The following is a 24,559-nucleotide window of genomic DNA, read 5'->3' as shown; positions in this document are numbered from 1 at the left end:
CATCTTGAATCCCTTTTCTTTTTTTGCTAGAATGGGCTACCGAGGAAGCGCTAACGATTCGATGTACGCCATCGGCCGTGATTTTCGGGAGATCCTGTAAACAGCGAGTGTAAAAAGCCATCTCTTTCTGTAACAACAAACCAGACCGGAAGTTATTATGCAAGTAGTCGCACGCCGGAAGTCAAACGACGACATCTTGTGCACCTAGGCTATTGCCGAGATGGGGACCTATTAATCAAACCCTGTCACAAAAAAAGAAAACACAGAAAACACAGAAACAACAAGCAACAAGCAACAGATAACATGAGCACATAGAACACAGAGTTAACAAACAGGCACAGGGAACAATTGACACAGCAATTACATTTCAAAATATTCTTAAAAAGAGCACTGATAGCAGTAGTTATGGTCATGGTTTCATGCAGATATCTACATCTAAACAACATTTAAATTATTCAATCCACAATTTTGTTTCTGTGCTCTTCCTGGTTTGTTTTGTGGTTATCTCTGTCTTGCCTCACTGATAACCATAGGGTAAGTCTGTATCATAAATTACAGTGAACAAACACACCAGAGCAGGATGTAGGTACAGTCTTCTGGGAAATTACTGTAAATGATTACTCTTCTGGGAAATGACAGTAAATGTTCACTATTGAGAGGTTGTGTTGAACTGATGCATTAAATGAATTCAGTACTTTTCCCTACTTCATACATTTCAATACTCTATATATTTCACAGAATAATCACATCAATTAAATTCAACTTTACTGTCATTGCTGAGTACTAGACAATGAAATGGAGTTTAGCATCTAACCAGAAGTGCAAATAGTGATATAAGAACATGACAATGATACATAGGTACAGTATGGCATGTACGGTAGTTTAGAAGTATATACAGTTATGAGCTATGTACAGTTAAGGTAGCGTATAATAATAATAATCTTTTTTTTATAGCGCTTTTCCTGCGCTATATAACCATATACAGTATATGGTTAGCCTCCAGTTCTGTACTGTATGTTAACACATTTACCACTTCAACAAACATGTTTTTCTTTATTATCTTCAGAGTTCATTCAAGCCATAATTACGACACTACAGACTGTGTAGAAGAAGAGCTCACCTGCTCCAGCCCTGAGGCTATAAGGATGTGTAGGATAAGGATATATAGCCTAGGTCCTGTATGGCTGGTTTAGTTAAAGCTGTGGACTCTCTGCTTGTTGTGCAGTAGTAGTAGTGTCTCCTCCTCCTCTTCAGTGGGATTGGGTGACTTAACTATTTCATAATTCTTTGATCCCCACCACTTCCTGATATTCTGTAAATGACTAACTTAGTCTATTTTCCAGATCTGTGCTTTTGTTTGAGAGCCCAAGAAAAAACATTCAAACATGTAAATCATCATTAGGTTTTGTTGCATGCATTCCTCTCATTATGTCAATATAAACAAAGTCAAGACAAAGCAAGTCCAATTATAGTATTTGTTTTTATTTAAGGCAAGCATAAACCAATCACGTCGGCCATCTAGAATTCAATCTGAAGACACCAAAAAGGGATGCATGCTCCCAGTTTCTGCACCATCTCTGTGTGAATAATAGTGGTAGCTGTATCGATTTATGGGTATATTTGTCACTGGCAGGGACTGAGGAGTTTGTCAGGATCAAGAGAAAAGTATACAATTTGCTGAGTTGGTAGTGACATCCTAATATAAGATATTGATTCCAAAATTACATAAGGCAAGGCTAGGCAAGGCACGTTTATTTGTATAGCACATTTCATTCAACAGGGGCAATTCAAAGTGCTTTACATACATTATTTAAAAATACAGCAAGAGCAGCATATTACCTATTAACTATTATTATTAACCATTAACTATTATCCTTGCATCAAGACTCAATTCAACTGAGTGATTTGTTGAGTGATTTGTTGACAATTGAGTGATTTGTTGATGACATTTTTGTCACTATTTTTAGAAAATGTTATGCACATGAAGTATTTCTGTGTTTCAATTTTAATAAATTTGCAGAAATTTCTAAAAACTTGCTTTCACTTTGTCATTATGGGGTATTGTGTGTGGATTGATGCCAATTTATTTTTATGCCCCCCCTTGTCGATTAAACCTTGAAAAAGCCCATCAATCGAAAACTCCAACACCTCCACAAAACGTGTGTGTGTGTGTGTGTGTGTGTGTGTGTGTGTGTGTGTGTGTGTGTGTGTGTGTGTGTGTGTGTGTGTGTGTGTGTGTGTGTGTGTGTGTGTGTGTGTGTGGGGGGGGGGGGGGCACATTAAAATCTCGCTCAGAGCCACAACATTTCTAGGGCCGGCCCTGCTCATAGTCACCCTTGGTGTCAGTTTCCACGAGAGGGACGCCAAGCTTAAAGCTGTTTTCCTGTACAAACACAATCTTTCCTCTCACCTCACCAATAGTTGGTATTTGAGAACTCACCCAAACATCCGTGGCACCCTTAATCAGTTTCTCAACCAACCCCTGAACTTCTGCTTTATGAATCAGAACAGGTTTCACCCTAATGAGAACCGTCTCACTTTTGTATTCTGACAGAAAAGCCCTGACCGTGGCAAGAATCTCACTGAAAGTGGTGTCTTGGTAGACAACCCTGTGCATGGCATACAGCTTGCCTTTTAATGCAAAGAGTCTGAGATCCAGGGAGCGTATTCCAGCCTTCAGTTGGTCACTCACAGCAAAGGAATGGCATGAGTCCCCCGGGCCTCCAAAGAGAGACGGGCACCAGTGACGGGTGCGAAGGATGGTGATGTCAGAGAGGGACTTGCTGTCGTCAAGGCCCTTCATCCAGTCAATGATGTGGGTTTGTGGGAGTTGGAGTTTTGCTTCGTCATTGAAGTAGAGGTCATTTCCACAGCATAACACTCTAAAAGTGAACCATTTTAAAAGTATTATACTACAGTAAACCATCACATGTATCACATTATGTTTTGGAACTGTGTATTGTATGTTTTCATAATATTGGTTCCCTAATCTATGTCATCTTATCAATAATGTAAATCAGCTTGTTTTGCCATTTGTGGACCAACCAAGTTTATGAGCTCTCAAACTCTCATTGAATACTAGAAAAAACATCCGGACACTGTATTCCTGTAGGACCTGGGGGGTATTCCATCAAAGTCGCTAAAGGAAAATCCAGGCTGATTTTTTTATAAATCTCATGAGATTTATCAAAATAAGCCTAGACTTTCCTTTAGCGAGGTTGATAGAATACCCCCCTGGATTTAGGACTAATTTGATCTCCATCCACACTGTACTTATATTTAGATTTTTGATTTTAGCAGACACCTTTATCCAAAGCGATTTACAACAAATACATTTGTCTAAGTAAGTGAATCATCTATCCATCAGTCATCATAAGAAAAAGAAGTCTATGCTACATGAAAATACTTACATGAAAATACTTAAGATATTGTGAAAAAGAAATGCCTTCATGGTCTTCATGGTCTTGTACTGAACACAGAAACCTGTCAAAGGGTTTTTATCATTAATCACATTATGCTCAGATTCATCACATGAATTTAAAGCTCTGGTTCTGTGGTTGAAAATGAATAGGTAAAACAATTATGTTTCTCAATGTGTTTATTCTGTCAATATTATTCAAACTAATTTCCAACATTTCTTAGATATCTTACAAGAGAGTGTTAGTTCGATACTCACACACAGTTGTGTCCCAAATTGTGTCCCAAAGGTCTTTAGTCTTCTCCACCAAGTTCTCATCTAATATATACCCTACTATTCTGATAAAGGATCTGAGTGGTCTTGATAGTGTTCACCTATTGTTTGTTCTCTATATTTGAACTTCCTAAGGTCAGACACTGTGTATTTGCTGTTGATTACCTGCAGTGGTAATCTGACAAAGCCTCCTATTCGGATAGATTATAAAATGGGAAATGAACTGACTTATATATAGCACCTTATTCCAAAGCGCTTTACAATGGCCTCTCGTTCACACACACATTCACACACCAATGGCGGCAAGCTACCATGCAAGGCGCCGGCCCGCTCATTGGGAGCAATTTGGGGTTCAGTGTCTTGCCCAAGGACAGTTCAAAATATGACCAGCCGGGGCTCGAACCACCAATCTGCCAACCTTGCGATCATTAGATGCTGGCTCTACCCCATAGATGTGGTCTTGATAGTGTTCACCCATTGTTTGTTCTCTGTATTTGACAAACTATATGCACTATGTATTTGCTGTTGATTAGCTGCAGTCCCCAAGGTGAGAGAAGTTCAGGATGTCATTGTGAGAAGAATCTCATAACACAGTCGTTTTGTTCTGTCTCTTAGATTGCAGACGACAGATTTCCCCATTTGTTGTTGCTTACCTTTATGTGATCGAACACTGATCATCAGGTAATAATACATACTTTAGTTGTTGTTGTTGTTGTTGTTGTTGTTGTTGTTGTTGTTAACAACTTTATAACGTATATCTGTATTACAGAATCAGAATTCGTTTTATTACCAAGTATATTCGCATATACAGGAAATTGACTTGGTGTGGTTGGTACACAAGACATAAAAATACAAACAACAATATAGTAAAATTGTTTGTATTTCTGAATACTTGACAGACATGTTCTTTCGACAAACTGATGCTTTATTAGCCTCTTTTCACAGGTGACATATTTCCGACACAACACCTGTTATCCCTACAGTATATTGGCATTCTGAGGTCGGAGACGCAAATAAAAGACCCAATGTGATTGGAATCGGATCTTCCTTGAAACACAGAAGACAGCATTTTATTGAGCCTGAAAGCTCCTCCCTCATGTATTATTTTGTTCATGTTTGTCCTAGAGTTGTCTACTAAAGCTACAGTAGTTAGTTCGTTAGAAGCAAGCAATGAAGATGTCCAACAGTCTACAAAACAAAAGTCTTGTTGCTGGTATGCTCGCTTATGATATCTAATTGGTGCCACACCAACGGCCCACCACATCTAACTGCCCAGTAACCAATGAACAAGCTATATTTGACAGACTACAGAGTATGAAATGTGCGAAGTGCACTGAGTCTGTCATCATCATCTGTAAATATATATACAGTGCGTTGAGCAATTTTAGCCATGTAGCATCTCTTGTAATATACATTAATATACATTCTTAGCCAACTGCAATAAACGAAGAAGAAGGGAAGACTATAAGACTTAAATCAATTAGAATACACCTACTCCGCGTACATACTTGTATCAAACAAATACATAAACAAGCTAGTTGTGTAAATTGAACTGTGGTACACAAAGACTGTATTTATTTATTTATTTATTTTTATTTATTTATTGACCAGGGACAGTACACATTAATAAACCAGTTGGTAAATGAGTCAGTGTTAGCCAAATGGCTACTTTTCAACTGTTGTCCCTGTGGCCACATGGAAGAGCTGTACAACACACGCTGCCTCAGGAAGGCCTCCAAGATCTCCAGAGACCCATCCCACCCTGGGTACGAACACTTTGTTCGGCTGCCCTCGGGCAGGCGGTTCAGGACCATGCCGCAAGGACAAATAGACTGAAGCTCAGCTTCTACCCCAGGGCCATTCAGGCCCTGAACACAGCAAAGACCTAGGTTCTAGGCCCTGGACAATCTAGACAATTTGATGGCAGCTACTAGATTGTAATCTAAGTGCAATACTGAAACACAACTGTGAACATTTCAAACCTGCAAACTGCGACACTTTAAATGAATGTGCAATAACACTATGTGCAATATGACAACCCTCGGGTACATAAGGTTCAGAGATAGGAAATGTTAGGATATGTATAGCATAGCATAGAGTACAGCACAGTGTTTTATTTGTATAGTATAGTATAGTGGATAGTGTACATAGCCTTTATTTATGTAAACCAGCTCTTTTCCCTTCTTGTTTTTAGTTTTTTTTTTCCTAGCACCAGGGGAGCCCCCCCTCCCAAATTTCGTTGTATGGTACCTGTACTATATCAATGACAATAAAGACCATTCATTCATTCATTCATTCATTCATTCATTCATGTCATAAGCCGTTCTCTAAATAATAACATTTAAACATTGTATACAAGCAAATTTATCAGAGCAGTATAACAATAGGCTCTCATTAACTAACTAGGCCTACTAGACATTATATACAATATTATTTTTCAGTAAAATCATGTAAGACATACATCACAACAATGAACTACATCTAAATCTAAGAGATACAGGGCATATATATGACAAATGCAGAGTAAAAGGAACAAGTATTAAACAGTACCAGGATTTACATAGAACATTGAGAATAACATTGTACTGTAATTAGTGAATGAATGAATGAATGGTCTTTATTGTCATTAATACAGTACAGGTACCATACAACGAAATTTAGGAGGGGGGGCTCCCCTGGTGCTTGGAAAAATGACTAAAAACAAGAGAGCCAAGGGTAAAATAAAAGAGGGAAAAGAGCTGGTTGACAAATAAATAAAGGCTATGTACACTATCTACAATACTATACTACTATACTGTAGTACACAAGGGTTGTCATATTGCACATAGTATTTTGTTGCACATTTATTAAAGTGTCGCAGTTAGCAGGTTTAGAATGTTCACAGTTGTATTTCAATATTGCACTTATGTTTACAATCTAGTAGCTGCCATCAAATTGTCTAGATTGTCCAGGGCCTAGAACCTAGGTCTTTGCTGTGTTCAGGGCCTGAATGGCCCTAGGGTAGAAGCTGAGCTTCAGTCTGTTTGTCCGTGCGAACATGGTCCTGAACCGCCTGCCTGAGCGCAGCCGAACAAAGTGCTCACACAACTGATTAGCAATAAGCCAGTCTAATTGTGCTTGAACGTGTTGTACGTTTTACTATTGCGTATATGTAATGGCAAATCATTCCAGAAGTGTGCCGCTTTCACTGAAAATGCAGACTGGCTAAAGGAGCTTGTCCTATTATGGAATAACACAATCACCTCTCGAGACAGATCTAGTGTGCCTGTTACTTTGAGTATTTTGTTTGATAAACTCACTAAGTGAAGGTGGGGCCAGTCCATGAAAAACTTTGAAAACAAGACATGCATCAGAAAATGTAATAAGGTTGTCCCAACTCAAAAGATTGTGTTTAGTGAGTATACTGCAGTGATGGTAGCTCTTGTTTTTTTTTATCCAGCACTTTTAAAGCCTGTTCATGTAGAATGAAATGCAGTTTAGCATCTAACCAGAAGTGCAAATAGTGATATAAGAACATGATATAACATGATAGTGATAGGTACAGTATGGCATGTACGGTAGTTTAGGGGTATATACAGTTATGAGCTATATATGTACAGTTAAGGTAGTGTTATTGGATGGTTCCCTGATGATGGGCGGTGGCCAAGATTGGTTGATCCCATGTAATTAATTAAAGATTGCTCAAGGTAGACAGTTAAGATAAAGTTTATTCACAGCGCTGGATGTGCTCCGTCACATGCAGACAGAGAACGCACACAAGATGACATTTTACAGTGACTCTTATATTCTAGCTTCCTGCTGACACAGGGATCAGCTGTACATCAAATCATTATTCTCCTGTCAAACTTGTTGTTGACCATAAAGTGAGATGTACGTTCGACTCCCCTCCATCCCATAAGGGGTTGGTCGTCATGGCAACCAAGTCACCCGAGTCTAGTCGGCTGGTTGGCTGGTCCTAAATATACTGACCTATTGACCCAGTCTCTCCACAAGTTACATGCTGAGGTGCATGGCATGAGACAGAGGTTGGCTGGATTGTCAACAACTTAGATATTACAGCTTGATTATGCTTACTGATGAGTTTATACATAGTGTCTAGAGTTTACCTATGTACAATGAAAAACACATCCTATCAGGTAGCTTATGTACAGTATGTAATGTACAGATGTATATGTATATGTCATTATGTAATCTACAGTATTATGGTTAGCCTCCAGTTCTGTATGTCAACACATTTACCACTGATTTCTTCAACAAACATGTTTTTCTTTATTATCTTCAGAGTTCATTCAAGCCATAATTACGACACTACAGACTGTGTAGAAGAAGAGCTCACCTGCTCCAGCCCTGAGGCTATAAGGATGTGTAGGATAAGGATATATAGCCTAGGTCCTGTATGGCTGGTTTAGTTAAAGCTGTGGACTCTCTGCTTGTTGCGCAGTTTCTGTTCTAAGTTGTGCAGTAGTAGTAGTGTCTCCTCCTCCTCTTCAGTGGGATTGGGTGACTTAACTATTTCATCATTCTTTGATCCCCACCACTTCCTGATATTCTGTAAATGACTAACTTAGTCTATTTTCCAGATCTGTGCTTTTGTTTGAGAGCCCAAGAAAAAACCATTCAAACATGTAATCATCATTAGGTTTTGTTGCATGCATTCCTCTCATTATGTCAATATAAACAAAGTCAAGACAAAGCAAGTCCAATTATCGCATTTGTTTTTATTTAAGGCAAGCATAAACCAATCACGTCGGCCATCTAGAATTCAATCTGAAGACACCAACAAGGAATGCATGCTTATGAACAAACAACGTTTAACTCAGTAATTATACCAGCTATCAGTAAATGAATTGAAGCTAATGACTGTTTGAATGAGGTCGAGACCTGGAAAGTCCATGGCTATCACACCAAAACACACATTTGAATTGGGGTGGTCAGTGGTGTACTGTCTCAGGTGCTGATTGAGCCAGGGGTTTACCTTTTCAGCCACCCTTTTGGGAGTCAGAAACATCCCTCTCAGTGTTCCAATACCGGTGCCACTGGAGTAGCTCAAAATAATGCTATTCCCTCCAACATCTGTAATAGCCTCTGACAAGCATTTAGCAATTTTGCTCTCCTTATTGTCAACGTCAGTAACCACATAGTCACCCTTGGTGTCAGTTTCCATGAGAGGGACGCCAAGCTTAAAGCTGTTTTCCTGTACAAACACAATCTTTCCTCTCACCTCACCAATAGTTGGTATTTCAGAACTCACCCAAACATCCGTGGCACCCTTAATCAGTTTCTCAACCAACCCCTGAACTTCTGCTTTATGAATCAGAACAGGTTTCACCCTAATGAGAACCGTCTCACTTTTGTACTCTGACAGAAAAGCCCTGACCGTGGCAAGAATCTCAGTGAGAGTGGTGTCTTGGAAGACAACCCAGTGCATGGCATACAGCTTGCCTTCTAATTCAAAGAGTCTGAGATCCAGGGAGCGTATTCCAGCCTTCAGTTGGTCACTCAAAGACCAGGCTTGGCATTCTGCAGCCCAGCCTCCATAGAGAGACATGGTGTCATGGGTGCCAGGGATGGTGATGTCAGAGAGAGGCTTGGTGTCGTCAAGGCCGTTCATCCAGTCAATGATGTAGGTTTGTGGGAGTTGGAGTTTTGATTCGTCATTGAAGTAGGGGTCATTTCCATAGCATAACACTCTAAAAGTGAAACCATTTTAAAAGTATTATACTACAGTACACCATACTGAATACTAGAAAAAACATCCGGACACTGTATTCCTGTAGGACTTGGGGGGTATTCCATCAAAGTCGCTAAAGGAAAATCCAGGCTTATTTTTGAGTCTCGTGAGATTTATCAAAACAAGCCCAGATTTTTAAAAATAAATCTCTTGAGATTTATCAAAATAAGCCTAGACTTTCCTTTAGTGAGGTTGATAGAATACCCCCCTGGATTTAGGACTAATTTGATCTGCATCCACACTGTACTTATATTTACATTTCAGACTTTAGCAGACACCTTTATCCAAAGCGATTTACAACAAATACATTTGTCTAAGTAAGTGAATCATCTATCCATCAGTCATCATAAGAAGAAGAAGTCTATGCTACATGAAAATACTTACATGAAAATACTTAAGATATTGTGAAAAAGAAATGCCTTCATGGTCTTCATGGTCTTGTACTGAACACAGAAACCTGTCAAAGGGTTTTTATCATTAATCACATTATGCTCAGATTCATCACATGAATTTAAAGCTCTGGTTCTGTGGTTGAAAATGAATAGGTAAAACAATTATGTTTCTCAATATTATTCAAACTCATTTCCAAGATTTCTTAGATATCTGACAAGAGAGTGTTAGTTCCATACTCACACACAGTTGTGTCCCAAGTTGTGTCCCAAAGGTTTTTAGTCTCATCTAATATATACCCTACTATTCTGATAAAGGATCTGAGTGGTCTTGATAGTGTTCACCTATTGTTTGTTCTCTATATTTGAACTTCCTAAGGTCAGATACTGTGTATTTGCTGTTCATTACCTGCAGTGCCCAAGGTGAGAGACGCAATTGTGGTGAAGTACTATACTATTCAAAATCATTTCCAGCATTTCATAGATATCTGACAACAGAATGTTAGTTCGATAGTCACCCACAGATGTGTCCCGAAGTTTTTTTAGCACAACGTACCTAGTTTTCTCCACCAAATTCTCATCTGACGAAGCCTAGTATTTTGATAAAGGATAGATTATAAAATGGTAAATAGACTGACTTATATAGCACCTTATTCCAAAGCGCTTTACAATGGCCTCTCATTCACCCACACATTCACACACCAATGGCAGCAAGCTACCATGCAAGGCCGGCTCATTCGGAGCAATTTGGGGTTCAGTGTCTTGCCCTTCGACATGTGGCCAGCCGGGGGTCGAACCACCAATCTGCCAACCTTGTGATCATTAGACGACGGCTCTACCTCCTGCACCACAATTGCCCCATAGATGTGGTCTTGATAGTGTTCACCCATTGTTTGTTTTCTGTATTTGACATAGATAAGGTTATGCACTATGTATTTGCTGTTGATTAGCTGCAGTCCCCAAGGTGAGAGAAGTTAAGGATGTCATTGAGAGAAGAATCTCACAGTCGTTTTGTTCTGTCTCTTAGATTGCAGACGACAGATTTCCCCATTTGTTATTGCTTACCTTTATGTGATCGAACACTGATCATCATGGTAATAATACATACTTTAGTTGTTGTTGTTAACTTTATAACTTATATCTGTATTACAGAATCAGAATTATTTTTATTACCAAGTATATTCGCATATACAGGAAATTGACTTGGTGTGGTTGGTGCATAAGACATAAAGATACAAACAACAATATAGTAAAAAACAACAACAATGTAATAAACAGTACTATATAAGCAGAAATAGTTTAAAAAGACAATGACAGAAAGGGGCAGTAGAACAATAATTATGTAGGCTGTAAATTACGAGTATGTAAAACTAACATATAGATTACATTGTGTGTGTGTGTGTGTGTGTGTGTGTGTGTGTGTGTGTGTGTGTGTGTGTGTGTGTGTGTGTGTGCGTGTGTGTGTGTGTGTGTGTGTGTGTGTGTGTGTGCGTGCGTGCGTGCGTGCGTGCGTGTGTGTGTGTGTGTGTGCGTGTGACAGGAGGGGGGTGGGGGGCAGTGGAAGTCCCAGAGGCAAAGAGAGGCAGGGGCCTTGACTGTGAGGCCTACTGCCATGGGGAAGAAACTGTTCAGGTGGCGTGAGGTTTTGGTCTCGAAAGACTGGGACCTTTTTCCGGATTGGGGGACTTTGGAAGAGGTGGTGACCGGGGTGGGAGGGATCAGCGATGATCTTTCCTGCTCTCTTACTGGTGAGTGCAACAGGTCCAGGACAGATGGCAGGTTGCAGCCGACGACCTTCTCGGCTGACCAAATATCTGTATTACCTTAAAAAAAATAAAAAATAGCCAGCATCGCAGTGTTAATCGCAAATTTTTTTTTTTTAAGTTGTCTCATCTGACAAAGCCTACTAATTCTGATAAAAGGATTAGATGTGGTTTTGATAGTGGATGGTCCCTCTTTTTTTTTGTGTGTGGGTCAAATGCAATGACACCCCCACACCACTGGGTGCGCAACAATGTGAGAAATGTGCCTCAGGTAAAAAAAAAAACGCTTTCATCTCAGCTCGAGCTCAATCTTGTCAGCTCGATGATGTAGTGAAGCTGTGTGGAAGTAGTAAAGATGGCGGAGAACAGCGGCACAGACCCCACGGTGGTGGACTCAGACGTGGTTAAAGATGACCCCGCGGACGGGACCATGATCGTGGTCACCGTGAAAACCCCGAAGGACAAAGAGGAGATCGCCATCTCGGAGGATTCTTCCGTCGCACAGGTATGAGAGCGATTTTTTGGACCAGATTTGTCAAGTCATGCTGGTGGCGCTACAACAAGCATGAACCAGGGCTGCCAGTCTGCTAACGCCGCCTTAGTTTAGCTCGCTAGTCCCGCTAGATTACGACAACTGGGAATATTGTCAGCTTTAATTGTTGTTAATTAAACAATTTACATTGTTAATGTTCTCGCACGTTGTTTGAAGTGACAGACTGTTACGTACCTAGGCTAGCTAGGCTATGACTGTCAGAAGCTAACTGGGGGGTTAGCCACATCACCGTGGTGGCTGCGTTCGTAAAGTCGCTCCGAGAGCGCCGGAGCGCACACTGGCTTCAACGTGATTACGGGACCGAGTCATCTGATTGGACGAGAGGCGTTCCATGAGTGCTGATCAGATTTCCCAGAGCGTAGTGACGAACGGGACCCCGTATCCGGGACTAGCATTGCAGACAGCTAGCCGGGAAACCGATGAGTGGATCTCCAGCTATCTACGGTCTTAATCATGGACTGTTACCATGGCAACGTGAAGGGCGAGTTTGGGCTTTGACTTAGACTATAAGGGCATAGTTAGGCATCGTGTCCAAGTTTCACTGCTAGCCTTCATTTCAGAGAGAGAGACAGAGAGACAGAGAGAGAGAGAGAGAGAGAGAGAGAGAGAGACAGAAAGAAAGAGAGACAGAGACAGACAGAAAGAGAGACAGAGAGAGAGAGAGAGAGAGAGAGAGAGAGAGAGAGAGAGAGAGAGAGAGAGAGAGAGAGAGAGAGAGAGAGATGATGGTTCGTGGGGATGAGGGGGGCGGGGTATGGTGTGTAAAGGTGCATGACTCATCTACCAAGACTCAATTGTTATGACTCTGGGTATAATGTTATAGCTATCAAGTATATGGTTTTGTCTTCCCCTCCAATATCCTCCTCCTCCCCCCCCAATTGCCCCTGTCATTCTGTCTGGTTTCGTACAGTTCAAAGAAGAGATATCCAAGAGATTCAAGGCCAAGCAGGACCAGTTGGTGCTGATTTTTGCTGGGAAAATCCTCAAGGACGGGGATACTCTGAACCAGCATGGGATCAAGGATGGACTTACTGTCCATCTGGTTATCAAGACTGCTCCGAAGTAAGATTTTTTGTTGTCGTTCATCTGACTGTGTTTTCGCTGACTTTCCCTGTGAACGGCGATATTCTGTTCTTTAAGGAGAGGAGTTTCATTTACATTGTTATCATTTAGCAGACACTTCTATCCAATGTGACTTACAATTAGAGATGACTTGGACAGTCTCCCTGGATTGTAATTTAGGGGCCAAGTGTCTTACTCAAGGGCACACTAGTGTTGGTGTTCCCAGGTAGGATTTGTGAACTCATGACCTTCTGATCAACAGTCCAACTCACTGTCCAACCACTAGGCCAGAGATTACAGAGATACAGAGTTCAGGGTTCGACAGTAACACTTTTTTACTTGCCCGGAGCAAGTAAAACATTCGCCGGGTTTGTTTGCGCGAGCCAGATGACGCTGCTCGATCCCGGATACTTGCTCCAGGCAAGTAAAGAAGCGTTACTGTCGAACCCTGAGAGTTACTGATGAGATGCATTTGGTTATGAGTGTGGTGTTGTGTTTCTTAAGGGCTGCAGGTAGTAGCACCTCCTCCTCAGCCTCGGGCTCCAGCACTGCAACACCCCAGGCCAACAGCAGCGCCAACCCCAGCCCATCATCCACTGCCAACACAACACCAGGCAACACTGGGCCCGCTCCAGCCCCCACACAGCCAGCCAACTTACTAAGTGAGTGGCCCCTGCCCTCGATATCAACACAGCAGAGAGATGTCTGCAATCCACCAGGCAGCCACAGTTGCCAAGAAATGTCCACACAGCTAGTAGTGGTGGTGGATGTGGACCAGAGGCTGAAATTGCTTTGGTTTTTAACCATCTTAGTGTTGTTGTTTTTTTTCAGCTTCTCAAAATCCACATTTGACTCATAAACCAGGGGTGCAAACGTGTCACCTTTCTGCTAAATTAGCTGTTTTTACCTGAAAATAGGTCATCTATGGGAATCGTGTAGATCTGTTTTTCGATGTAATTATGCAGGTGTTAAGGTCAGGGCTGCCGCTACTTACACACGCGTCATTGTCAGACCATCGTTAGTGCTAGCGATATCCATTTAGCACCATTAGTGCTAGCGCTATCCCCCCCACCCCCGTCCCAAAAAATCTCCTCTAAGGTTAGCCAAGCATTGATAATATTCTTCGTTTTCAGGCAAAAAAAGTCACCCTTTTGGGCCATCGCCAGTTTGCACCCCTGATAAACATTCTCCCTCCATTCTGCACAGGCGGGTTCGGGGACCTGTCCAGTCTGTCGGGCTTGGGCATGGGCTCAGCTAACTTCATGGAGATGCAGCAGCAGATGCAGAGGCAGCTGATGTCCAACCCGGAGATGCTGTCTCAGATCATGGACAACCCGCTGGTGCAGAACATGATGTCCAACCCAGACCTGATGAGGCAGATGATCGTGACCAACCCCCAGATGCAGCAGCTGATGGAACGCAACCCCGAGATCTCACACATGCTCAACAACCCTGAGCTCATGAGACAGGTTCGATTTATTTTGTCTTTTTTTTTTTTACCCTTCAGCAGACGCTTTTATCCAAAGAGACTTACAATTAGAGATTACCGGGACAGTCTCCCTGGTGTAAAATAGGGCTAAGTGCCTTAGTCAAGGGCACACTAGTGGTGATCGCCAGCTGCTCACCAGTCCGCAGGGTTCCCACGGGTCCTTGAAATCCTTGAAAGTGTGAATTTGAGAAAAGAAAATCAAGGCCTTAATTTTTTTGAAAATAGACATGGGTCATTGAAAGTGCTTCAATTCCCCCCCCTCTCTCTCTCCAAAAAAAGATCTATTTTCAAAAATGTTTTACTTAGCTCGTCAACTAGTAAATAAGTCTCTGTATTGCTTAACTTTACACGTATTTCACAATATATTGTTTTGCTGTGCTGTGGTAGAGAAGACAAGAGACCTTCTAGTGTTCACACATTCAAGCCTCTCTTTTTAATTGTTGTCTGAGTGGATAGTTCCTATTATATAAATTCTCATCTAGATCTGTCTCAAACTATGCCGTGTTGAGAAGGTGTGGGAACCCTGAGTCCAACTCACTATCTACCAGGCCACCACTACCCCGATTTAAGGCTCTGATGGGTCTTGCGCTAGGAGGTCGTCCTGCCTCTTGAGGACCATGCATACTGGTCTTTATTGGAAACACTGTCAAATAACCTTGTGTACTTTTAATTAGACACAAACAAGGTTTTCAGTGGTCAGCATAAACAATGCTTTTTTTTCTTGGTACAATTAAGTGGAAATAAAACGTTGTACTGTAAAACGAGGGTTAATCTAACAGCGAATGCACTCTGTCTTGGGGATTATGCACATATGTATTCATGACTCTCCTCCCGCCTCCCTCAAACAGACCATGGAGCTGGCACGGAACCCAGCGATGATGCAAGAGATGATGCGTAACCAGGACCGGGCGCTTAGCAACCTGGAGAGCATCCCGGGGGGGTACAACGCCCTCCGGAGAATGTACACAGACATCCAGGAGCCGATGTTTAGTGCCGCTAGGGAGCAGGTAGCTATTATTCCTTTGTGTTTGTTGTTGGGTTTTTAAAAAATATGTTTTTAGGGCATTTCTGCTTTATTGGAATAGAGACCGTAGACAGGGTTCCCGCGCTGGTCTTAAAAATCCGTAAAGTCTAAAATCCAGCAATCCAATTTATAAGGCGTAAAAAAGTCTCAAATGTTATTCGGCCTAAAAATGAGGTGCTAGGTCTTAAAAATTAGATCCTGCAAGGAAATCAGTCCGACCACATCTATTTACGTGGAAATTAATCAAGCTGGAACCCAAAAAATGCCAATTCGCTTCCTTTTTTGTCTATATGGCAGTGAAATCCCTAATTTCATCACCTCGAGGATGACAAAAAGCTATCATATGGTGTCGCGAATAGGTCTAAAATTATATCCAAAGAGGTCTAAAAAAGGTCTTACATTTGACTTGTTGAAACTTGTAGGAACCCTGTATATACTTTTAGGGCATTTCTGCTTTCTTGGCATAGAGACAGTAGAGGAGGGATGACATGCAGGATAGGTCGATGGCTGGAATCGAACCAGGGCCTAGTGCTACGCCACTTACGCACCGTTCTCTGTGTTTTTAATGTTCTCTTAGTTGACAGTCTCATAGAAGAATATGGGATGTAGACAACATAGTATTGCCTTAAACCAAGTTTGTAGTTTTTTCACTGAATCCATTTCTGCTTTTTTCCTCCCTGCCGTAGTTTGGAAACAACCCTTTCTCCGCCTTGGGGGGTAACTTGGAGAACTCTGGGGTGCAGCCCTCCAGAACAGAAAACAGGGAGCCTTTACCAAACCCCTGGGGACCCACTGGAACGACCCCGCCTGAGAGCAGGGGGACAGGCACCTCCTCGACATCCACCTCCACTGGGGGGACTGCGCCCAGCATCTCCAACCCCTTGGGCATCAATGCCTCTGCCCTGGGCAATGGTACGAGCATCTCCCCCAGACGCAACACTATCAACTTTGGCCTATCTGCAAATCTTGCGTATCATAGATGGATGGATGGATAGATAGATAGATAGATGGGTACTTCATTGCTTCCAGAGGGGAAATTCAGACGTTACAGCAGCTCAGAACACAAACAACAACAAAATAAAGCGACAATTGAATAGTAGAAAGTTGAGTAGTAAAAACATTATAATAAAAAATAAAATAAACTCATGTCCCGTACACATACTTCGTCATGCGCCATGGTCGGTTGAATGAATGAAACCCTAACTTGGCTCTGCATTTCACTTGATCCTCACCTTTTAACCTCTGTTCAGGTATGTTCAGTAGCCCAGGCATGCAGAGTCTGATGCAGCAGATCTCAGAGAACCCCCAGCTGATGCAGAACATGCTGTCTGCGCCCTACATGCGCACCATGATGCAGTCGCTGTCACAGAACCCAGACCTCGCTTCACAGGTCTGCACTACTTTTTCACTTTCTTCTTTTTTTCTTTTTCACTTAAGAGCTGGGTTTAGGGAAGAAATCTCCTGGAGTGTTCTTTCAGTAGGAAAAGCATGGGCTCTGCTGATGAATGTGTATTGTCCCCTGAGAAGCTTAATCATTGCGTATCCCCTCAGGCATTGATGAACAACCCCCTCTTTGCCGGAAACCCCCAGTTACAGGAGCAGATGAGGCATCAACTACCAGTCTTTCTCCAACAGGTCAGATTGTTGACTTGCAGTGTGTCAGTGTGTGAGTGTGTGAGAGTGTGAGAGTGTGAGAGTGTGAGAGTGTGAGAGTGTGAGAGTGTGAGAGTGTGAGAGTGTGAGAGTGTGAGTGTGAGTGTGTGAGTGTGTGTGTGTGTGCTTGCACTACTCTTTGGCTTCCATGGCTCTGTTGCACATATTTTGGATTGACAAATCTGGTGGTTATCATACAGATGCAGAATCCAGAATCGCTATCCGTGATGACCAACCCCCGGGCCATGCAGGCGCTCATGCAGATCCAGCAGGGCCTGCAGACCCTACAAACGGAAGCCCCCGGACTCATGCCTAGGTGCCCTTACACTCTGCTGTTATCCAACCTATCACATACATGCTAGACGGGTGTCACATCTAGCCTGTCCATGTCTTAAGCCGGTATCTTAAGCCACTGACATTTTTAAAATGTGTGTCCTCTTAGCTTGGCTCCCGGTGGTATCCCGGTGATTCCTCCTCCAACCACAGGGGGCGGCGTAGCACCAGAGAACCCCCCTCCCACGGCACCAGGCTCAAATCCCACTGCTGCCACCAACGCCTCCCAACAGCAGCAGCAGCAGCTCATGCAGCAAATGTTACAGATGTTTGCTGGAGGAGGAGGAGGGGGAATAGGAGGAGGAGTAGGAGGAGTAGGAGTAGGAGGAGCAACGGTAGGTGGCCTAATGCAAATTGAGCAAATCAGTCTGCCCAAGTTATTTATGTCGATAGTTTAGATTACCATCTTTTGTAGGACCCTTGACCTGCAGTGGTGGAAATTAATGAATGGATCTTTATTTTGAACATGATTTAAAATTAAAATAAGAGTGTTTGTGAAACAACACAAAATAAATAAATCAACCTAATTTTCCATTCTTAACACTGAAACAAACAACACAAAATAAATAAATAACAAACATCAGTATCCGCCATGAACTTGACTATGGCTGCTCTCCGTCCGTCCATCCTCTTGCAGACCCAGACCCCAGAAGTGCGGTTTCAGCAGCAGCTGGAACAGCTCAGCGCCATGGGCTTCATCAACCGCGAGGCCAACCTGCAGGCGCTCATCGCTACGGGGGGAGACATCAACGCCGCCATCGAGAGACTGCTGGGCTCCCAGCCCTCCTAACTCCCTTAGCCCCCTGAGATTACTGAGGGGTGGGGGGGGGAGGGGGGGTCTGGAGGGGGTGGGTGTCTGGGGCAGGGGGAGAAAGAAGTTGGGGGTAGAGCGAGCAAGATTGGGTGGGTGTGGGGGCTGGAATGGGAGATTACAAATGAACACAGTCCCTCGTCACTCAGCCTGACGAGCCCCTCAGAATAGACTCAATGGAATTCAAATTACTATTCATCTCTTTGGCTGATCTGTGAATCATAGGAAAGGTAAAAACCGGGGGTGAGTATGGAGCAGGGTTTTGAGGGGAGGGGGGTAGGAGGTGTGGGGGGGGCAGACGGAACGGTCCCATGCCAGGCAGCGCTGTGGAATGACGACATCGCTGTGAAATGACGCCACCACTAACACCGCCTCCTCTGCTGAAAAACGGTCGATTCTTTCTGAAATGACTTCTCATTTTGCCAGACCTGCATGAGGTTACTGAATTTAACCCATCATAATGGATTGTGTTTTAGGTCGTAACAAAGTTGAAATTTGAAAATAAATGAGTGGTGGAAATCATAGGTCAGAGGAAGCCCTCACTCTTCTTCTTTCTGTCATGCTTGTTTTGACTTAATTTCTCTCTATCTATCCTTAATCATGCCTGATCGACTAGTATTTATTGCAAGAGCTATAGAAGTTACTCCTCTCTCTCTCTCTCTCCGTACCACTCTTTCCTTCAACTCGCTCTCTGCTTTGAAAATATCTCAACATTTGACGTGTTCTTTAAAAAAAAAACTGATAGAAAAGTGCACAAGGCTGCTGGAATCCATGTTTGAACACTATTGCACCGCTGCCTCAGATGTTTGCTTTACAACCCCCTCAGCTTGTTTGGGATAGGGATGGGTTTCAGCATGGGACGTTCAAGCAAGGTGTCCAGTCAGCACTGTAGTCGATGCTATATTGAGTGTACGTGATTCTGTGGTTGAGGCTCTGAATGTGGGTTGGAATGTGACGAGACATCAATAAAAAATGTTTTTAAGCTGGTGAATGATACTGATGAGAAGCAGGCCCCTTTTACATTATCATTATTGTTGTGTATTTTCATACATTCAAGCAGTGGTGTAGTGCCTATGAATAACATGTATTGAGTTCAGCAATATATTAAATCATTTGTGAAATCTATAGCAATGTTCAGTGTACTAATGGCATATAAGTTATGTTTCTGTTAAACCCATGCATTAGTTGCAGTACCTACAGTTAATGAAAATCTGTTCAGCTCTGCTTTTTTTTTTCTTGGAATCCATCCACTCTGCTATCTATTCTAATAATACCTTTCAAAAAACATGATCCAAGTGTGGTGGTAATTCATTCAAGGGAGAGAATCACCGGTTCTCTTCCAACTCCTTGTCATTTCGGGATGCAGTGTTTGCAGGCCTATATTCTAGCCCTGCACAAACACATTGTAGATAATCATGGTCTTAGTCTTATAGGCAATGCTGAGACATAATCGTGTAGACACTTCAGCCTTTCTGGACCACACTGGGGCCATGTCCGAACGCTCGTACTGCGATGTATTTAGTAAGCTTTTCAGTATGCAAGATCAGAATGTTTTGCAATGAGACATTTAGTTAATAATAATAATAATACGTTTAATTTAAAAACACCTTTCTCAGACTTGAGGATACTACCCAAAAAAATACAAAAAGATAAAATCATAGTCAAGATATAAAAAAATAAACAAAAAAGAAGAGCTCAGGCAACTAAGTGGAATAGTGTTAGTCAGGACCCATGCCATGCTGTAGGAAGGCGAGTCTGAACAGATGGGTCTTGAGTCTGGTCTTGAATGCATTGAAAGTGTCAGTGCATCGGGTGACTGGTGGAAGGGTGTTCCACAGCTTGGGTGCAGAAAAAGAAACTGTTTGGTAGCCAAGTGTGCGTCGCCTAGTGCGGTGTATGACGAAGAGGTCAGTGTCAGAAGATCGGAGACCACATGCAGGGGTGTAGGGGTAGAGTAGGTCAGCTAGGTAGGCAAGAGCCAGGCCATGGAGTGCATTAAAGGTGAGAAGGAGGACCTTGAAAGAGATTCTGTATTTTATGGGGAGCCAGTAAAGCAGGGTGGGGGTCACTGGGGGTGGTGGTGCTGCTAGGGTTTAGTGCAGGTAAAGGATCCTGGCAGCTGAGTTTTGGGCATATTTGTAACCAATTCAGGGCCTTGCTGGAAACACCAAGAAGGTCTCTGTTACAATAACCCAGGTGGAAGGAGGTGACAAAAGCATGTGTTAAGGTTTCAGCAGAAGTATCAGAGAGGGAAGGGCGGAGACAGAAGATGATTTTGAGACGGAAGAAGGCAGACTTGGTAACTGAGTTGTAGGGTTCAAAGGAAAGGGTTGGTGGTCCAGCAAGGCCCCCAGGTTCCTGACCTCCAACGAGAGGTTGCTGATCTTGTGAAAGAGGGTCTTGGGCGCCAGAATCATGAGTTCTGTTTTATTGCTGTTGAGTTTGAGAAAATAGGTGGTCATCCATTCTTTGATTTCACAGAGGCAGGAGACGAGGGGTTCAGTGTGAAGGTAGAGCTGGGTGTCGTCAGCAAATGTGTGTCATTTGACTATTGGGACTAAATCAGAAAGACCTTACTATGTGCAGTGAATTTTACATCTAGAATGACATCCTGGCACCATACATACTCAATTTCGGTCAATTGCGTACATGGGAGATCGTTCTAACCGTGCATACTGTAAACGCCTACTGAAATGTAGTGGGCCTGTTTAACAGGTTTCAGTAGGAGCATTAAGACACGTGACAGTCACAGCGTCACGCGTCAACACGGCTAATCCCAGAATGCATCACGGTTTATTTCCGGAAGTAGTTAGTATAAACAGCTGACTTCTATTGTGGTGTGGTTGAAGAAGCGAACTGGATGATTCCAGAACATAATATTGCAAATCATTTTTAATTTCCGGATTAATCGATTGACTTTAATCCATCGCTCGTTGCAGTCATGTTGCGGCCGAAAGCGTTGACGCAGGTTCTCAGCCAGGCGAACACAGGCGGAGTCCAGAGCACATTGTGAGTAATATTATTATTATCTTATTAGCTAGCTAGCTAGCAAACGAGAAGCTAACTCGCTCAACTCCCAGCTCAAACGCACCGTTCGTAAATTCGCTCTGAGAGCGCCGGAGAGCACAGTGGGGTCAACGTCAGAAATTCAGGCATGATAATCACTCACCTTTCGGCGAAATTCGCCGTTTTGAATCCAAAATAGGTGACCTACATTCATACTTTTATTTTTAATTTTTAATTTTTTGCAATCTTGTAATTCTGCATGTGACCACCACTAGAGTAAATCTAAAAGAAATCAGATATGAGCACATGGAAGCTAATGTTTCCACAAAAAAAACTTAAAGGGACCAAGTAATTTGATTGGAAAAGAGGCGTTCCATGAGTGTTGATCAGATTCCAGAGCGAACTTACGAACGCAGCCAGTGGCAGCTGCTTGGCACGTGAGGGTGACCTCTTACAGCCTGGCTAGAAGTTGACAAACTATTGTGCATGTGGGTCAGCTAAAGTTGTTTAGAGATGTACAGCACGTTTACATTCCCCTAAATAACATAAACCAAATCATAAATGAATGGACCGGTTTCACAGACGAGGCTTAAGACTAGTCTTGGACTAAATTACGCTTTCGATGTAAAAAAAAAAACTATTGAAGATGCTTTTTAGTCTAGAATTAGGCTTGAACCTTGTCTTGTCTAAACGGTCCAATGTGTCACAACAACATAGCTGCCCATGATGCCAAGGCCATGTCAATGAACTAGAGTTATATAGCCATGCTGTACATACTTTCTTTCGTCAATATTGCATTTTCTCCCTTCCTCAGATTATTAAACAATGAAGGGTCTCTCCTGGCCTACTCGGGTTATGGGGACACGGACGCCCGGGTGACAGCTGCCATCGCCAGCAACATCTGGTCAGCCTACGACAAGAACGGACATCAAGCATTCAACGAAGACAAACTAAAATTCATACTGATGGATTGTATGGTAAGCAATTCATCATCACACTTTGGATCAATTTCAGATCAGATCTACTAGGAGTCATCGATTGGCTCATTGGTCTTCCCAGTATGCACCCTCACTTGTGTCATGCAGTCTGTGATTAAAGTTTTAACTGTTAGATTTTATTGCTGATGTCCGTAGACAGGAGGTCCCCCCCCCCCCCCCCCCCCATGTGTACAATGTTGTCTTATTGATGATGAGTCTAGTGATCAGATCAATACAGGATTTGATATCAATATATATATATATATTATTTTTTTTATTTTTTTACTTATTTCTCATTACCTGTCTTACCAGGAGGGTAGAGTGGCCATCACACGTGTGGCGAACCTTCTCTTGTGCATGTATGCTAAGGAGACAGTGGGCTTCGGAATGCTTAAAGCCAAGGTAAGAACAAAAAACATAAAAGCACTAATTACCAACACTGATGTAATTGGTTTCAGAGAAATATCACTATATATATATATATATATATATATATATATATTACGGTACATGTGGGAAAACGACGGTTTATGTCTGCATTTCCGGGGACATGGCAGTATGAAACGTGGTACATGCTGACATGTCTAACCATAACCATAACCCTACCCCTAACACCCTAGCACCTACCCCTAACCCTAGTTTTCCCACATGTACCGTATTCCCACATGTACCGTAACATATATATATATATATATATATAGTGATATAAATATATAAATGGTTAGATGTTTTTTTTTTTTTTACAAACACAAATCGACTGTAACGCACGAATAAGCGAAATGGACCATGGCTACATAAATCTGGCCTATGTCTGCTACTCTAAGCGTATTTCTTCTGTGCATTTTCAATGTCTAGGCTGAAGCCCTGGTGCTGTACCTGGAGGAACCTTTAACTCAAGTGGCCGCATCATAGGGGACGTCTTTGGTTGGAGCACCGCCTTCGCCTTGGTCCTCCAACAAATAAAGTGCTGGATGATCCAGCAAAAGCTTCTAAATGGACTCTTGGGGTGTAATATGTGAATGCTTCACCTGTTCATCACATCACAGTGTGTGTATGAACTGAGTATCTGTGCTCTGATTGCTATATTTATATTCATCTTGGATCGTGTTACTAACATCATGCCTGGCTTATTAATTATTTGGCCTTGTGTGACATATAGACCCAAACCAAAAGCCAAACGCTCACACAAGGGTCCGCTCCACTTACACTGCTCCTGGACGGATCATAGGATCGTTATGTCATGCTGATGTGTTTGACCAAGATGTTAAACCCCTATCCAGGCATTGTAAAGATCTGATAATATGTGCAGGAGTTTTGGAATGCCTCCATGATGTCTGTAAATCAACAATGAACTTTGTGTCAGCTAAGAGGTCTCCACACAACTGCTGAAAACACAGGTACATTAACTTCATCTGACTGGTCTCCCGCAACAGAATATTGAATCTTCATGCATGGTAATAAGGGACACATGGATGACGTCTGTATTATAACAGAGTTTTATGGAAGTGTATAGAGTTTAGTGTATTTGTTTGTTACCCTAGGACTGCCATGTTGCTGGAGTGTATTGAAACAAACGTGAAACCCCTTTGAACTATTAAACCAATCATCTGGATGAAATTGACGTGTCAATGTTCACACTCGTTGGCATACAGCTTAGAATGCATGGGCAAGACAAAGCTTAATTATAGGTGGTATACTAGTGTGGATACTGGAATATACCCTCTTCACTGTTTCCATTGGTTACTGGTTTGTGAAAGGTAGGCAGACACAGCCATTGGCTCTCCTTGAAAGGGGTCAGGGATATCCTCCATTTCCCCTGCAGGCAGTAATCGAAATGGTCCAGCAGGTGGCACACATCAGTACTTCCCATATGGCCGCACCTGTGGTAGTCCTACCTGTTCAACCTGCCCAGGACTTACACCAAGGCACGCCCCTACCACCCCCCATTGCTCACCACAACGGAACTACTTGTCTACACACAGCAAGCCTAGTTCCTTGTACAAACAAGCCAACCTTCTATTAAACAGATAGAGAGAGGGAGTAGCGATTGGAATTAGCTTGTCAAAAAGTATTTTTA

At 42.5% G+C, this 24,559-nt stretch overlaps 3 protein-coding genes across 3 annotated transcripts; 2 read left to right on the top strand and 1 right to left on the bottom strand.

The window, feature by feature from the left end:
* Positions 1-8,507: 8,507 nt before the first annotated feature.
* Positions 8,508-9,856, bottom strand: LOC308166828 (1-phosphatidylinositol phosphodiesterase-like; the record flags this gene model as incomplete). Its single annotated transcript, XM_080541152.1, has 2 exons — positions 8,508-9,381; positions 9,807-9,856. 2 exons carry the CDS (start codon positions 9,854-9,856, stop codon positions 8,508-8,510), a joined length of 924 nt encoding a protein of 307 aa, XP_080397278.1.
* A 2,047-nt stretch (positions 9,857-11,903) lies between these two features.
* On the top strand, positions 11,904-18,498 carry ubqln4 (ubiquilin 4). Its single transcript, XM_080540399.1, has 11 exons — positions 11,904-12,079; positions 13,038-13,189; positions 13,694-13,851; positions 14,396-14,658; positions 15,527-15,685; positions 16,389-16,614; positions 16,953-17,092; positions 17,254-17,337; positions 17,556-17,671; positions 17,798-18,023; positions 18,326-18,498. Exons 1-11 carry the CDS (start codon positions 11,930-11,932, stop codon positions 18,476-18,478), a joined length of 1,827 nt encoding a protein of 608 aa, XP_080396525.1. The 5' UTR covers positions 11,904-11,929; the 3' UTR covers positions 18,479-18,498.
* Positions 18,499-21,313: 2,815 nt separating this feature from the next.
* Positions 21,314-24,088, top strand: lamtor2 (late endosomal/lysosomal adaptor, MAPK and MTOR activator 2). The gene is made up of 4 exons (XM_080540421.1): positions 21,314-21,508; positions 22,320-22,482; positions 22,795-22,884; positions 23,338-24,088. The coding sequence occupies exons 1-4, from the start codon at positions 21,441-21,443 to the stop codon at positions 23,392-23,394; spliced, it is 378 nt and encodes a 125-aa protein (XP_080396547.1). The 5' UTR covers positions 21,314-21,440; the 3' UTR covers positions 23,395-24,088.
* Positions 24,089-24,559: the final 471 nt, after the last annotated feature.

The sequence above is a fragment of the Nansenia antarctica genome, assembly GCF_963989245.1.
Source record: "Nansenia antarctica genome assembly, chromosome: 10".
In the NCBI taxonomy this organism is placed as follows: domain Eukaryota; kingdom Metazoa; phylum Chordata; class Actinopteri; order Argentiniformes; family Microstomatidae; genus Nansenia; species Nansenia antarctica.
The sequence above is the reverse complement of the archived record's forward strand: the minus strand, read 5'-3'. Positions and strand labels throughout refer to the sequence as shown.